Source organism: Ptychodera flava, chromosome 9 (assembly GCF_041260155.1).
Source record: "Ptychodera flava strain L36383 chromosome 9, AS_Pfla_20210202, whole genome shotgun sequence".
In the NCBI taxonomy this organism is placed as follows: domain Eukaryota; kingdom Metazoa; phylum Hemichordata; class Enteropneusta; family Ptychoderidae; genus Ptychodera; species Ptychodera flava.
This window is the reverse complement of record NC_091936.1, coordinates 20,656,179-20,673,245: the sequence shown is the minus strand read 5'-3', so window position 1 is coordinate 20,673,245 and position 17,067 is coordinate 20,656,179. Positions and strand designations below refer to the sequence as shown.

General features: G+C 37.6%; 2 protein-coding genes across 2 annotated transcripts in view; one reads left to right on the top strand and one right to left on the bottom strand.

Moving 5' to 3' along the window:
* Window positions 1–7,525, bottom strand: part of LOC139140300 (rab11 family-interacting protein 2-like) — a 50,118-nt gene extending 42,593 nt beyond the window's left edge. The window contains exon 1 of the mRNA XM_070709456.1: window positions 7,206–7,525. Within this exon, the coding sequence (XP_070565557.1) occupies window positions 7,206–7,293 (88 nt within the window). The 5' untranslated portion in view covers window positions 7,294–7,525. The remainder of the gene's footprint in view (window positions 1–7,205) is intronic.
* A 332-nt stretch (window positions 7,526–7,857) lies between these two features.
* LOC139140298 (transcription initiation factor TFIID subunit 8-like) lies at window positions 7,858–15,630 on the top strand. Its single transcript, XM_070709455.1, has 5 exons — window positions 7,858–8,162; window positions 9,066–9,227; window positions 12,901–13,025; window positions 13,817–13,964; window positions 14,521–15,630. Exons 1-5 carry the CDS (start codon window positions 8,021–8,023, stop codon window positions 14,865–14,867), a joined length of 924 nt encoding a protein of 307 aa, XP_070565556.1. The 5' UTR covers window positions 7,858–8,020; the 3' UTR covers window positions 14,868–15,630.
* Window positions 15,631–17,067: the final 1,437 nt, after the last annotated feature.

Below are 17,067 nucleotides of genomic sequence, written 5' to 3'. Positions count from 1 at the left end.
AAACTATAGTACATTTAAACTCACAAGAAATCTACCAGTCTCCTTTGGTTTGCTTATTACATGACACACAGCTCTGCTCTTATTCAACAACCTACCGGGTATTTTTTCCAGTGCAATGCACTTTATAGAGAAGAGTTAGTATGCATATCCATGTTCTAAATCACATCACATGTTTCAGTGAACTTGTAGTACAAATAATCCTCCGGTTATTGAGAGTTCTGGACACACAATTTATTCAGTGCTAAAAATCAAACATTTTCCAGTTGCCACAATATATTATCCCCTCTATTGACACTGTCTAGGATTGCTATTTGTCATGTGTGAGTGACTCTGAAACCTCATAGACGATTCATTTTGTGAAAATCACTGAACTGTTATGTACCATATTTTTATATGGGACAAAATCACAACAACTGTGAGGTCACCTTCAATGTCAAATATTGGTATCTTCTGGATAGCAACTGTTTTGTCATTTAACCCTTTGCGTGCTTGTGATTTTTCCCCACCAAAATTTAATTGAACACTTTTTACCAATTTTTATTAATATTTCTGTAATTTTTTCATAATCTTGGATCGAAAAGATATTACATTCATTAGCTACAGGTTTTTATCAAAATTTTGGCAAAACTCTGAAAAAATTGACTGGGATATATTTTATATAGGCAGCAAAAAGTGACTTAGGCGCTCAAAGGGTTAAGATAATACAGTAACTCAGTAACTCCAACTTTTTTCCTTTTGATTGTAAATTGTAAATGCCTTTGTCCAATGTGTCCTTTTCAAAACAAAGCATAGACAAAAATTTGAAAATTCCACTATCATAGCACAGTGAATGTTACTACAAAGCATAGAAAAAATGGCAGCAGTTTCATTTGCATAGCCTGAATAACTTATCTGACACTGTGAGCTGTTATGGTTCCGAAACCAACAGTACTTTGTGTAAAGAGTCTCAACTTTATCTTTGTCCGTGTATTCCTGTGTTCTTTTTTTATGTTCTTTTAACGTTTCTGTTCCACATCTTTATGTTTCCACATGACCTGTCAACTAGCACTAGCACATTAAGAATTACCCTGCTTGAAACATATCTCACACTTAAAAAAAATTCCTGCTTTTCATACCACTATATGCTAATGCCTACACGTTTTACGTTTTGTGGAAGAATGGTTAAAAACTATAGAATGCAGTAAGTAGATAATTGTACAGGTACAGCAGCAGCAAATGTGCATACATGTAATTGCTTTTCCATTTACAGGAATGTTCTAGACATAAAGATTAATACAGTTTTAAAGTACGCGAGGATTGAGATATGCAACAGTGGTCTTTAAGTTTTAACTGAACATAAAGACTTGTTTGAGAATGAAAAATAACTTCTTCGTCTTTTTTCAAGAGATCCATATATCTTTCTTTCATGAATTTGACTTTGTTGTGAGTACCGGTGCTCCACTGTCTGTTCTGTGCTGTTTTGAGTCTGTGTTTATAACAATTGACTATGTATTACGAATTTTGACCTAGTGTTATGGGATTATCGATGGGTATGATTGTGATTATTTTTCCAGTCACAAGATTATTAGTATTCATACAAATATCAATATTATAATCTGCTCATTGTTGTTTGCAAGATAATATGCAAAGTTTATGTGGACCCTCTACATGTTTTAACCTGATCATCACCAGTGGTTTGATCCGACTCGATTGTTTTCAATGGCAAAGTAGGACCACTGTACAGGCAAATGGGTAGGAAAGGGTAATGTAACCATGTCGCAATGACATTTTACAGCTTATGATCTGTATTTTCCTTGATAATTATCTCAGGACAAGGAAACTGTGTATCAAGAAATGACTAAAAACACATTATCTGCATGTCCGTGTATGACGTGTTACATTGTAAGGGTAAGTAAATTTCATCATGGCCCGGCTTCCCGATAGTTGTGTGTATATATACTGGTGTGTGTGTGTGTGTGTGTGTGTGTGTGTGTTATAATTTCAGTGAAATCAATGTAATATTTCTTTTCTCCTCAGAATATAGCTATTTATGAATTACCAGGTTTAAAAATCAAACTACAAATTTCATCTATCCCCTGGTAAAAGCATGTTACAACATGACATGCAGTGAAACTGAAAGCTACTTTGTATTATTTTTTTGGAGATAAAAAAACATTTCGATGGAAACATTAGTAACCTATAGCACTGGAGACAGAGATATAAGAAACCTAGACCCATTAAGTTCAGAGCAAATGACTCGAACGGATGTTGGAGAAATTGCAAATTGAACCCTAATGCCCAGAAAGGGATTATTTGCAGGCTTGCAAGTATCAGACAAGGTTTGATAAATTGCACAGTGCCGAGTGACACAGGTTTCCTGAAGGGCATTTCTCGCTCTTTTTTGCAAGACCATTGTTACAGTACTCTTCCAGGCAGTGTCAACGCAAGGGTGATATAGTTGTCATTTCAGAAGTGTGACAGATATTACCAGCTACTTGAAACTGTCATCAAAGGCTATCAATTACCATCCAATGCCACATAGTCAAGTTATGCCATGCATGTCTCACTTACGCTAGCATGAATTTTATAAAATCTTGGTAGATAATAACTCCTTTGGACTGTATTTGCATTTTGCACAGTATTAATAATATTTCTGATGTAACAACTGCATGGATCATTAGTTCAACTTGGGAAAAGTAAAAGCTACTGAATTTTGGAGATTTTGAGTGGAGTGAGAGAGTTTTATTATTACTGCTACAACATGAAAACCAATCATTTTGTATTTGCAAGAAAATACTCTGTCTATAAAATTTTCAGATTGTTCTTGAAGGGTAAATTTGGTTTGAGAAATGCAAAAACAGCCCCATCGTTGCGATATCCCATTAAAATCAGACCAAATTTTGCATTTTGTTCTTGCTATAGAAAATATACCTGTTTTATTCAAGTAAAGACAGTGGTTGTGTCCATTCCTTTTTATCTTGAAAATTTCATTGCTAACTGACCTACATTCTGATGGTAACTTGGCATCAAAGTTATTATATCAAGTTAAACATTCTGTCATTGATGTAGTGCAATTCATTATTTGACTTGCTGCTAATTTTCTAGCCAATATATAATTACCTGTTATATACCGACAATATTTTCTTATTTGTTTCCATAACAGATAAATATATGTTTTATCCACAAAAATTTCTTTTCCAATATCTCAAGTTGTTTGAGAAGTTACCTGTTATTCTTATATATACAGTTATATATATTTTCATATTCTACAGCAGAAGAGAATGTTTTCCAACCATCTTTTAATATCTACACAAAAATGCCTTACTTTTTCTGTAAGACTCAAAAAAAATTAGTCATGCCTGAAAATAAGCTGTTTGTCAAAAGTGTAAATGAATACGCAAACAAACACACACATAATAAATAAATAAACCAATCGTGTTTAATCCAATATTTCTGACATTGACAACGCTGCTTGTATATTATTGACTACGCTGCTTAAGTTTTCTACTTGACAGGAAGAGTGCCGTCTGCCTCAGTAGATACAGCACTCTTCCCATTCAGGTAGAAAACAGAGAAAATGAAATGATTTGAATTGCAGTTACATGTACCTATTGCATCATTCTATAGTTAGGGTTGCAGTGTTGCTCTTTCAATCAATGTTCTATCTCAGTATGCAAACTTCACATTTCACTTATGTTTCATCAACAACACCAGATAAGTAACTGCCACATATTGTATTTTTTCATTCCCAGTCCATTGATGGCATTTCAAATTTTCCAAGGGATTGGCAATTCATCATCTGGCTATATAGCACGGGAAAAATATTCACGCTTTGCAGCATGCACAACCATGCTTTCAAATATCCTAAATCATTCCAAATCCACAAAGAGGCTACTCCGAGAGTAATTATCAAAACAATGAATGGGAAATAAGTGGTTCACACCATGTGAGCGAATTACTACCGAACACTGAAGTGGCTTTTGGCATTGTTGCTAATGGTAACAAATCAAACTGAAATTCTCTCCACAATAAGAATCTCATATATTAATTACACACAAGTTGAAAATCACCGTCCAATTTCTCTTATCTCTGACTGAACAGTTACTTTTTAATTTTTGCTATGACTGAATTATCGAACAGTTCAGGAAAATGTCCAATTTCATTTCTTCTGCTCTTTTAATTTATTCAGATGCTGAAAAATGCCTTTGCAGACGAAAGTCTTTGTATCTGAGAAGGCGATTTTGAAAATTGATATTTTGAAATATGGTACCATTAGTCCTCCTGAAACATAGCAACACAAGCTGTCTACATGAGTAGATTCACATCTCAGATCTCATCAAAACCATTGTGAACTGACTCATTCCTTTCACTCTGCAATTCATCAAGCATTCTCAGATGATTCCGCACTTCAAATTTCCCCTTTTGCATAATTTTTTTCTGCAGTTTCTTTTCCTCTCTTAGCAAGTTATGATAGATTTGATATCTACCGAAAATAAATAATATGAGAGATGAACATTTGCCGTTTCAAACTGATATTGCTCTACAAGGTCACATGACAAAGCGAAGGTCATCTGAGGTCAGAAGCAAAGCATGGCTGCTTATCGTGGAATGACATCACTTGCCTGGGTAGATGGGATTAGTCATCTGAAAGGTCAAGGTCTCTTATTCTGCAGGGAGTTTTGAAAATTATTTCAAAATAAAATTCCCAGGAGATTCAGCCAGCTGTGTTTTTAAAGTGTGAATGGACAAACTTAGGTATTTCATACCCACATGTCACAAGATCACATTTAGCATGGTTAATTTATTGACAACACGATGTAGTTCTTCTTTGGTAGCATTCCAATGATTCAGAGATATGTCAATGATGGTAATTGAATTTGTTTACTGGTAAGGAGACACCATGCAGGATTGACCACCATAAAAATAAAGCGTTTAAATTACGTATTAAATGCATGCTATTTTCACTGAATGAAAATAGAAACCATTTTTGCTACATTTTAAAAAATTGTCTATTGTGTCATGATTAAAGCAAGCTGGAAATGAAACCCTCTGGAGTATTTATTTGAGTGTCACTACAGCATGTTCTCTAAAATTGGGAATAGCATTTCAGAATGTTCCAATCCTAGCTCTTTCAACAGTTAGACTGGAAAAGGATAGAAATCTAATATACCATAACATTCTCATGGCAATACATACACTAATAATAATTGTTTCTTTTTATTAATTGTAAACTGGAACTGAGATGAAAAATTATTAGATAAAAAAATTCAAACATACCAAGAAAAAGTTTGAAATGCTTATTTGTCACCCTAGACAGATTTTCCCCCGTAGAAGGGAAATTCCTTGCCAAGAAAGAACAAAAGTATATGACTTTTCAAATTCACAGGGAGTTATATATATGATGGCTGAAGTTGTTTATGTTGCGGTACTTATTGAAACAAATAGAGCACAACCTTCTTATTCATGATCATAAAACAGCTTTCCAAACATAAATTTTAGGTTCATCAAAGTCATACATATTGGGTGTTCACCAGAGAGACTTATTCAGGTGAATTTAACCAATTTAATTGATGAAATTATAAGACATCATGATTAATTGACTGGAGATAATGAGAACTCAATGACGAAACATAACAAACTGTAGATTAAAATTGGCTTTGTTTAGGGCATGTTCCATCAACTGGAAAGATTATTGAGCTGAGACCCAGTTACTAATCATTTGAAAATACACAGGATGCAGACATTTGAATAATAATAGACGTTCGTTCTGGGGGAATAAGCGGAGCTTTGATGGTGACGAAGAACACAAAGGTCAAAAGGTCAAAAGGTAGGGAAGGTCAAACTGGGAAAGCCCGTCTCCTCAATGGCAGAAATGCATTAAGGAGCAGCGGATTAATCCAATAATAGCTGCTTACTTCTGCTGCTTGCGGAGACTCATTAAAGGAGGTGTACGCATTAATTGGTATTATTGGTGATAATAATTAAACTTTGGATTAATAGTTTCTCCAGAGGCGGAGAGAACAGAAATGGAATGATTCATTCACATGTGTGTTGCTGTCACCATCCATTTGCATTTGAACTACTGTACTCACCATTTGTAAAATTTTCATCGCTATTTTTTTTTCTGTTATATATTTAGCAATACCATGCAATCAATGTTTAATATTTCACCCTGGCTTGATAGGCATTCATTCATTGAAAATGCACTCTAACATGTGTATATAGTTAGCTACAATACAATTTGGCACGTTAGGATAATTAATGCAATTTATTCATACAAAAAATTTATGATGGCTGGGCAGCAACACAATGCTTCATTCAACCCTTCATACGTTGATGGCGGTGTGAGAACCTCATTATCAATATTGTTACCAACATATCAAACAGCATCTCACTGAAATAACAGCACTTTTAATTTTTCTCACAATCAAATTACAATGAGCGATGTAAAGATGTACAGCTCAACAGCTGAAAAATAATGTAGCATAAGAGGGCTACACTTATTACGTCAGACGGTCACTAATTGGTACAATTGACTCATAAAAATTCGTGCTTTGCCGACGTACCAGCATGCTACCTCAGTACCTGTGATTTCCATATCTATAGACAACATGGTTGAACCGTTGTATTTGTCGCCTAGCATTGTACACTCAAAAATATTTCAATGAACGTCTCTCGGTGATACATCAAACGAAATTAACGTTCATTGTTGGTTTTGTGAAACTGTTTATACGTCTTTACGATGTAATTCAACGCTTTGCACTCACACCTACTGTTACTTCAAAGCACAACAGATTTTGTATATTCGAGAGTAGAACTTATGCGTATAGCGTACATCAATCAATGAAGCATGCGCGAGAGCAAGCATATTCCTAAGATATTTATAAATATGTTGGCATGTTTTATTCTCTCCCCCTCTCGCTAAAAAGCAGCCAGTCCACTTTGAACCATTGTAGCACTTTTCAATACTGATAATTAATTAAAATTAAAACACGATTACCGTTCACAATAACGACGACGCAGCCGATGGCATTCTCAACACAATACATCACTACTGCTGCTGCTGCAGTGTGTGGATGTGAAGTGATGTCGCTGAAAGTTGTACGCTTTTGTGAGATGGAACATTGAAACAGGGCAGTCATCATGTTTTACTTGGAGTTGGGTTGTCAGAGCCGAGGTATGATATGCAAAATTGACGACTGCACATTTCGGGATAATCTCCTTACCTGTGACACGACAAATCTGTGGTGTTCGTTGGTATCCGACAGCGGTCGGCGATGTTGTCGCAGACGTTGGCGCCGATGCGGACATCATGCAAGCCAAAGCGGAGTGTCAAAGGAACGGTCTATACAGTACACGAATTCGTATTCACAATAAATGGCCTAAAATTTCAGTTTCACTTCATCGTCGAGCTGGAGATAAGCACTTCTGCTGGAACCATTCTTGAAACTACTTTGTCCATATATATTTGAATTACGTAATCGAAATCCTGGGTAGAACGATCGGAAGACAATAGTCGTATTCACCTCTGCGTTTTCCTGTGCTTGCCAAGGCGCTGCGAACAAGTCGTTCGAGGTGAAATTAATTTCACTGGAATAATCCATTTTGTGCAAAAGCGAGCAAGCGAAACAGGTCGCATTATCGAGGTCGCCATTCCACGGAGGCAGAACGTTACGTTGCACCAGAGATATATAGAAGGTAACCAGATAGAAGCTGAATAGGCATGTGGGTTAACAATGCGTAAAATTACCCCCTCATCCATTTTTACAAGATAAATGCCGAGGTAGTTATTTTGCATCGCTTACATCCCTTAACCTCCCCTATTCCCAAAATAGTATCGTTCCCGAGAAATGTTATACCGAACAAACCAAAGTAGACAACGGAAGTGGTACATATCAGAACTAGAACTCCTAGAACGGCAGGTCTCGTAAGGCTTTCGAGAGCTCAGGCCTCCTGAGCTGGAGTCAGATTTAGTCGACGTCTTAATTTTTCCAACAGACAGTGCTACAAAATATAAGAACCGAGAGATTTGTCCAGAAATATGACTACGACAGAGAATTCGGTTCTGTGCGCTTCGAGACGAAAGGCTCTTACTACCTGTATGGCGGCGCTGTGCTTTGACAATGGGTATCAAGCAGCTGACAAAGTTACAGTCGAAACACTTACAGAGATCGTTCAAAGCTGTGAGTACACGGTTGTTCCACATATGTACACCAATCTTAGTGCTATCACAGTCCCTCTGTGCTATCTATTGTGTTGTAATAATCTGGCGTATTACATCACATATTACATCAACGTTTGATCAAGGCAGTGCTCGTTGCTTCACAGCTGTTCAGCAGTTGATATCAAGATAGCAGGGGGTTTCTACTGTTCTACATGATTCAGCACTAAACTGTTTCGACCCAGTTATTCCCGGTCATTTTGGCCCCAGGACCCAAGACGTTTCGGCACCACTGTATTTCCTAGAGGCTGTTTGTAAATGACCATGGATATCTGAGTTACAAAGAGTTACAAGTTGTATCAATGTCGTTTATATTTTCTGATAGCAATACTTCTAATAATTCTGGTGGAACACACTGCTGAAACCACTGCATGCTAGTCTGGCGGCAGTGTGCTAATTTGGTGTACGGCACTTATTTGGTTCAACGATAAAGTTACAAGCGTGACTTCTCGTGGTCCAATATTAAATTTGGACAGCCAAGGAAGTTCAACAACAACATCAAGCATTTCCAATAATGAAATGAAACAATACATGTACATTGAAATGTCGAAAACAGTGGTGCCAAAACATCTTGGGCTCTGGGACGAAATGACTTGGGGTTGACAAATACGGGGCTGAAGCGACCAGCACCCTATGAATGTTACTTCCACAGAGATGTAGAAGTTCAGCACAAACAAATAACATTTTACTTGACTGCCAAGTCCCTCCATCACAATAGTGCTTGGTGATGGTGCTAACTAAGTATGAGGGTTTATGTCAGCTGATGGACAAGGTTAGGACGGTGTAAGTGCAAGCGAGTGGACATTTATCAGCAACAATGTTATTGAATGTTATGTTTAATAAAATCATTCCTTTCTGATAACAGACATTTCTGAGCTTGGCCGAAGTGCAAGAGCCTACTGTGAACTCTCAGGAAGAACAGAGCCTATGCTAAATGATGTTGCAGTTGCACTTATTGAAATGGGTACAGACCTGGCAGCACTCACACTCTTTGCAAAGAAATCACAGCGAGTCATTATCCAGCCTCGTGAGTTCATATATATGTATCACTGCATGATCATGTTTTTATTGTCTCAGTTTTCATTCTTAAGAAGTTATGGACAATCGATCCCAGGGCCTAGGAGTGGCACATGTAAAACAGTGTGTATCTTTGCGTCAGAGGCGGAATAAACTATTGAGTGTATCTATTTACCCGGGAAATCTTAATCCCGACTGCTATGTGTGTACGCAACATACAGCATAGAGCCAGTCGACGTTAGGGACACAAAAAAACAACACGAGGAGCAAACAGGTAGAGGTTTTGAACACAATCAATGTACCCGGTACTTCACCAATGTCTGTAACTCCGCGCTTTGAACATAGCTCGTAACAAGGAACAGTGGAAAGCACGTGGGACGTGTAGACCTATAACAGCCACTCATGTAGTTTGTGCACAGTGAAGATTTTGCAGATCAACAACTTTGACGGAAAATGGACTGACCTTTCCTACGATAATTTTTACCTCCTTCGATTCAGCACAAAATTTTCGTATGGACTATTGATGCAGGATTACAGTCGTTACGTGGTGGCAAATCCTAGTCGTATTGATGACTATACTGCGTAAACAGTCACTAAATAAACTTTGCACGCATTTACGAGCACTGAACATTTTTACCGTTTTTAATCTAAAGCCGTCCGTATACGCGTATGACGGTGGCTAAAACAACACAAGGAATCTGGCGTACATTATTACTGAATTACTTTGTCCAAAAAATTTGAGTTAAAACACCCAAATGCCGAACGATGATCATACAGAACTTTGCAGGTTTCTGGACTAAACGACCCCAAACCGACCGGACCTCAGTCAACTGTGCCGGGCCCGACATCTACTCTATCAGCGTCAACTCAACCTTTCATTCTAGACAACTTTACCCCACAAACTGGGAATATACTAAATTTACCTAAAAAAATTCAACTGTGTATCGTATGGAAAATATTTTACCGGGGCCACGGGGCAAATCATAAAACCAACAAACCCCAACAGAAACAGTGGAATGATCATTAGTGTGCAAGGTCACTGTGTTATATGTCACGGTAAAAAATTTCTAGCTTTGAAATTTCTAGACGGTACAAAAGACGGGGCAGAATAAGAAAAGATTACGACCAATGTGTAACTGCCGATGCCACAGCTGACTCTATAACTTTCAGGGGCGTACATTGGTACAGAACGTAATGTTGATATCAAGGTAGTTCTGCGTCCAGTGATAAACACCCAATATACCACGGCTGTTGATTTGAGCTGCTGCCTTCGATCGAAAATTTTCAACACAAAGACATAATATCAATAATTTTGCGAGATTATAAGAGCCCGCTGTCTTCTCGCCTAATAGCTGCGATCAAGATTATTATGATAGAAGCAATTGACTGCCGAACACCTTGATCTTCTTATACACAATGCGTAAAAATGGGTTATTCCTGTTGAGAAATACGACAGCAAATATCGCAATGTGAATTTCTTACTATCTTCCTCGCAATGATTTTTGCATCCGAGTCTATTTTATCACGGCCACTGGACCATTTCTGACGATTTTTACTAACGAAGAATCAGTTCACACTCATGGTGGGAACACATTGCAAAGACGTTCACAAAATTTTCATCAAAAGAAAGATTACCGTAATCCCCGTTTCAAAGATGTAGGAAATGTATAATTGATTGTTTATCTTGAAAAATCCCGAGCTGCAGCCAATGGAGAATCAAAAGACTTCAAATCAAAGACAAAAAATATAGAAAAAATATCGATATCCAAGCAATGTAAAAAACAGTAATTTTGATAGGGTCAATTTATTGTATATTATAAATAATCCTAAGGCCACTCGGAACAGCGTAAGATTATGATCGCAGTTGTTCGAATACTACACTCACACTGTAGGGTAAAAATTGGAACTCAGATCGTTATATACTGCTTCTGCCATGCGAACCCGCTTTGGCTAAAGACGATAAAATTACCTACATGTAATTATTGTTGCAGTTTCTGTAAATTTTGCCGACTATTCGTTAGTAGTTGTCAAATTTCTTGATATCGATATCGGAAAGTAAAGTCAGTTACAGACAATCGAGGAAGTACAGAAGAGTATATTAATCAGCGAATTAAATGAATCCTAGGTTACTATGAAAGTGAAAAAAGGTAATGTTGCGCCCTGGTCCGGAAAGGAAGTTGATAAAGATTTCAAAGACACGTCAGATAATATTAGAGCAATTTCGTCAAAAAACAAGCTCAGAAAAACGTATAGAGAAGAACGACATCACGGCGATCTTCAGACCTTTCATGTTTCAGTCTGAACGGTCGCCATTTGATGCTATAATCTATGGCAAGTGTCTCTTTTTGGACAACTCCAACAGAGATGAATGGATCGCGATTTAGTTTCATTGCCCCGACCTGACCGCCGGGAAATAATGCAGCTCATGGGCACCTCAGTGTACAATCGTCGCATGAACGTATCCAGTGGCCGGCCACTGCATTGGCCTTTGACCGTGCATCGCCAGCAAACAACGGTTTTGGACGTCACGAGAGCAATTTTTCGCCGTCTGTGAGCGGTTGAGTGATTTGGGTAGGCCATGGTGCTACTGCTTTGGTAGCTCCATGTGTAGGCATAGATCGGAATCGAGTTGATTTCGGCTGAAAGTAGTTAGAAAAGTTGTTCTTCGTGCTCGATCCAAAATGAGTCCGCATGTCGCGGGTTTTGTCCATGTAACCGTTGGTCATGTATTTTGCTCAGTATATAGTAAGAATCGTTTATTCATTGTTGACGTCGTAATCGATCCGATGTAGGCCTACACAACAAATGTTTGATCGTTTACACCTTTGCGCGTCCCCTCGTGATTGGCAGCTGTTTGAACGCTTTCATCTATTGTTTTTTGGACGCTTCAAACACAGCATCGAAGCATTTTTGGCATCAAAAAGCAACTTAAAATAGAAAAAATGAGAGAATTTCGCCGACAAGGTGATTCCACAAGTATTCACAAAACGTAATATGTTGGAACAGTGCTTTAATTTACACCATGGTTCTTGAAAGATCCAGATTTTCGGGAGCATTCGTTGACGCTGCTACCATGTGCCACTCATGTTGGATTATGAATGCCCAGGGAGATAGGGGGTATTTATAGGCTCCCCCTGCCTTTAACCCTATCACCACATGGTTTGTCCCAAATCCATTGTTTCTATGGTAAAGTTGGACCTGTATACAGGGAACTGGGGGTGAAGAGGGTTAAGAAGCTGAACTGAAACTAAAGTTTTTAATTGATCATATCGTTCAATGTATAAACAATATCACTGTAGTGAACACAATTTTGAATTTTATGCTGAAAGATAGCAACTCACTGGAATTGAAAGAGTGGATGTCTGACTGGGGAAGCTCCTGCAACTTGGCATTGAAAAAAGCCAGCTGTGTGAATATTGATATGTGAAACATCTGCAATTATAATTTCTCCTAGTAAGATTGTTCAGACTGATAAATTTGAATCGTTATTATTATGATAATATTAATCCCGCCATGTAGCATAATTGTGTATTTTTCACAGCATGAACAGAAACCTATTAGAACAAATAGATTAATAACAGTTGGCTGATTGAATAATTTTTTTAAAATTGACATTGTACCATGATTTATATGTGGTAATACCACTGTGACTATATGCAACTCATCCTTCTATTGTTGTGCAGAAGAGCAGCTGAGACCTCCAGTTAATCCCCGAATCCTTCAGGCAGGAGAGAAGAAACCCCACCCCTCACACATCGCAGATTACTTGCCTTCATTTCCAAATCCCCACACATACATCAAGACACCTGTGAGTAAACTTATTTTACTCTTACACAAAGAATATCATGGAAATAGTGCATCTTACATTTTGCACGGTTCCACTACATGGAAAGGCCTCTGTCAAAATCAGTGTACATTCAGTTAGAGTGACAAGTTTCTCAGAAGCGATCACTTCACCTAATGTGATATGATGTCATTGTCAGTCCTGCAGTGTATAATTCATTAATAATACCATTCATTAAGATTTCTAAGCGAATTTCCTCATTATTTCATTAAGATTTCTGAACTCTTTGAGAGCATTAAGGAATTTCTTGAAATTTCCTTAAGACAGCCCTATACCAATACATGTGACATGGAAAATTTCCTCTTGTCAAACCACATGGGCTGAGGGACTACTGTCAAATTGAACTCTGTTGAGTCAGCGATGCATCAAAGTGGTGCAGAGGTCACTTGACATTCCAGAATTTTGGGCTCTGCTTCTGCGCGTACCAGGCTAACAACTTAAATTGAAATGCACTAACCCTTTCACCACGATGGTTTGGCCCATACTTATTGCTATCAATCATGCAGTGTTAAATTATGGACCAGTTTACAGGGAATTTTCAATGTTTCACCATTATGTGTTATGACTGGAATCAATATACCATCGTAAACAATGGAAAACAGATGAAAACCAGGTGCTGAAATGCACAGGATGAATTTTCAAAAGATTGAAACACATTCTCATCTGAGACACTTGAAGTCTATTTATGTTGACGTGAAGACACCTGATTATAACTTTAACACAGCAGTGCACAATAAAAATGATGTTTTTTGCAGACATACAGAAGACCAGAAACTGACTATCAGGCAATCAGAGAGAAGGCAGCATCTCAAAGAAGAGATGTAGAGAGAGCACTGACCAGATTCATGGCTAAAACTGGAGAAACCCAGTCACTCTTTCCAGATGATAACGTTAGCTTTCCGTGTAAGTTTTCAACATCTTAGTCTACAAAGGAGTATTGCAATTGACGTTGTAACTTCTATTTGGAATTTGATGCTGTTCTGTTGGTTTTCAGTAATGATGGTATTTTAAAAGTAAATGATATAATGATGCCACGAGCAAAGTCATCGCGGGAATAGCATGGCAAATTGATATGAAATGCAATATCTCATCAAGAAAGGATATATTTTTGTGAGTGCTGAAAAGCTGTAAAATGTTGTGAAGTATCAATTAAACAATATGCAATGGAAAAGCAGATGTAGTGGTCTGGTATCAGTCCCAGGTGTCTGTGTCCTCAAACAGTATTATAAACACCATAAGTGGTCAGACATTATAGATGTTCAATTTGGGTATTCCAGTTTAGTAAAACTAAGTCACAACTACAAGTCCCTTTATCTATTTTCAATCATTTTGTTTCCAGCAATACTGACAGTATAGTTATTGTCTATTTGAATGTTTTAATGCTTTGCATATTTCGTCAAGCAAGTACAACTCACTCTATCCAGTTGCCTGAATGCTACCAATAATCAATGTTTTTCAGTGATTGCAAGCAAAAAGCCAGCAATTCCATACCTAGATGCCGTGTTGCCACACCAACATGAAGTTGCCGACTCAGAGGAACAGGATGATCCCAGTGAACAGACGGATTCCGATGGCAGGCAGACAGACTCTCAAGACAGTGAAGCTCTGACCAACAAGGAAAACAGGGAAGAGAATCCAGAGGCTAGTCAGAGCAGTCAGGAAGGAGGAGGAGGGACTAGTGACACTGCCGCGGCATCATCACAACCATCAAGTGAAAAGACAGAGGCAGTCATTGATAACCCATACTTACGAGCTGTCAAGAAGCCAAAAGTTCGAAGGAAACTGAAAACAAATTCAGCTGTGTAATTAGCAAAACAAGAGGAAACATTTGGGTTTATCTAAATTAAATCCCCTCAAGAACAACAGCTGGTGGAAGTCTGTACATTTCTTCCCTGCAGATCATGGATGGATGAACTTGACCATGTCAATGTAAATTGACAAGCCTGAGTGTTGGGTCTCAACATCCAAGTGCATTATGCTCTGGCATATTCCAAAGTTGGCTTTGATGAAAATTTACTTCGTTAAATAATAATGTCTTGGTAAGGATGTCATGAATAGAACCAGGTCGGTTGCTTGCATTACCTGCCACTTCTGATGGCAGCAATATGAAGCAGAATGGGCGAACTTTGGTTTCCTAATCCGAGGTATCCATGCCAAATCAAAGGAAATGAGAAACAGGAGATGCTTCAAAGTCCATGGATGCCAGACCCAGGTTAAAGGTCACCCAATCTCATCTGGTTCTCATGAGAGATCAGGGAATAGCGAAATTCTGATGAGGCTTCAAGTGTTTCTGACTCCTGTAGGTGAAGTTCTCAGTTTCACCCTCAAACACACTCACACTTTACCATTGAAACTGGAACTGTTTCTGAGGCTAAGTTCTCTGTTGTTGCAGATAGTACAGACTTGAAAAAAGTGGAGCATATTTCTCATCAGTTCATCATTGCATCAGTGCTACAGTATTCATATTGCTCCAGATGATTACCTTTTCAAAAATTTGAGCCAGAGCTCTGGAAAGAAGTCCGTTTTTTGTATTTGGTTAATTGAGAGTTAACCAAAATATTGCAGTAAATTAGTGTAATATGCCATGCATAACAAAGAAAACATATCTCTTGAAATATTTGTTGTTAGAAAGCTTGTCAGCTGCGTAAACTTCAAATAACCTATTTTTACAATGGGGGTTTTTTTGAACTTTCAATGGGGAGTTTTGAACTTCCAAACTTTCATTTAGGGGCTAGAGAACAAGATCAAATTTGTTTGCCGTGTGTGCTTTTCCTCCATGCATAATCAAGCTTTGTTTGTTCACAGTAACTGCATGGTTGGTCATACAACATAGTCATGAAAAAATTAAATGCAATGTACATGAAGAATTGTATTCTGTAAGTGATGCCACTTGTGATCAATGCAGATCTTATTAGAGCCCTATCTGTATTTTCTTGCAGATGTTACAATGTCGATCAAGTCAGACATGATATAAATGTGTTAGTGGCACTGATAACACTAGCGAATATTCATGCTTACGGACACATGTCTAAAACCCCAACCAACTTTCATTTCAAGCCAAAGGATATTGTTCCATTGGAATATTCTGTCACAACATGTCTTTACTTACTGCAGTTTGTTTGCTGATGACACCTTTATATATATAAGACTAATAAAAGTATTTGTTTTCATAGTACAAGGGGTCAACTGCGTTTGTGTGGCATATGCCAGTCAAAGTAATTGATGGATAGATTCAGTTACTAACACAAAAAGTGACAGAAAAAGATACAAAGCAACAAAAACAAGAAAACAAGGTAAACATCGATGCATTGGAAGCAAATGAGATCCAAAATAGTTTGATCTTGCTTGTTATATATTCTTACTTTCATAGAAGGCCAAAATAAGTCTCTTTCGTCTATCTTGTCACAGTGGTTTTTCCCCAGGCCGCTGCAAACTACTTCCACATTTTTCATGGTTTGCTCAGTATATAACAGCTGTTGCCATTGCAAAACAAAGGACAACTCAGTATGATGCAATACAGCACATATAGTGTACTTCCAACGAAATCTGACACCAGACACAATACTCATATTTTTATAATTGCAGATTTATTTTTTGAAATAAATATATAGAATCTTTAATAGTTATACATAGATTTGTTAATTACAGACAAAAGAATTTTGTATTTTGTTTGCCACTGGAAGAATACTTCATCCATTGCACCATTTGAAAATAAAACTTAGTTGAGTAAAATGCTGTGATGCCAGCATAATGTAGCATAACAGTAGAAGGTTGTGGTATTGGCGGTGGTTTGATGGTTGCCTGTGCCCTGAATGTGGGCACTGTTCAAATGCATAATACCCAACGAGACACTAAGATCTTAGATTAGGTGTCACATGCTTTAAAAGTTAATCCACCAGTAGATAATTATCACAGGACATTTAAGCTGACTTACACAAGATGCTAGATGTGATACTGTTTATAGCAATAAAAATCATACAGAGTCTTGTCTTACTTGCGTCACATC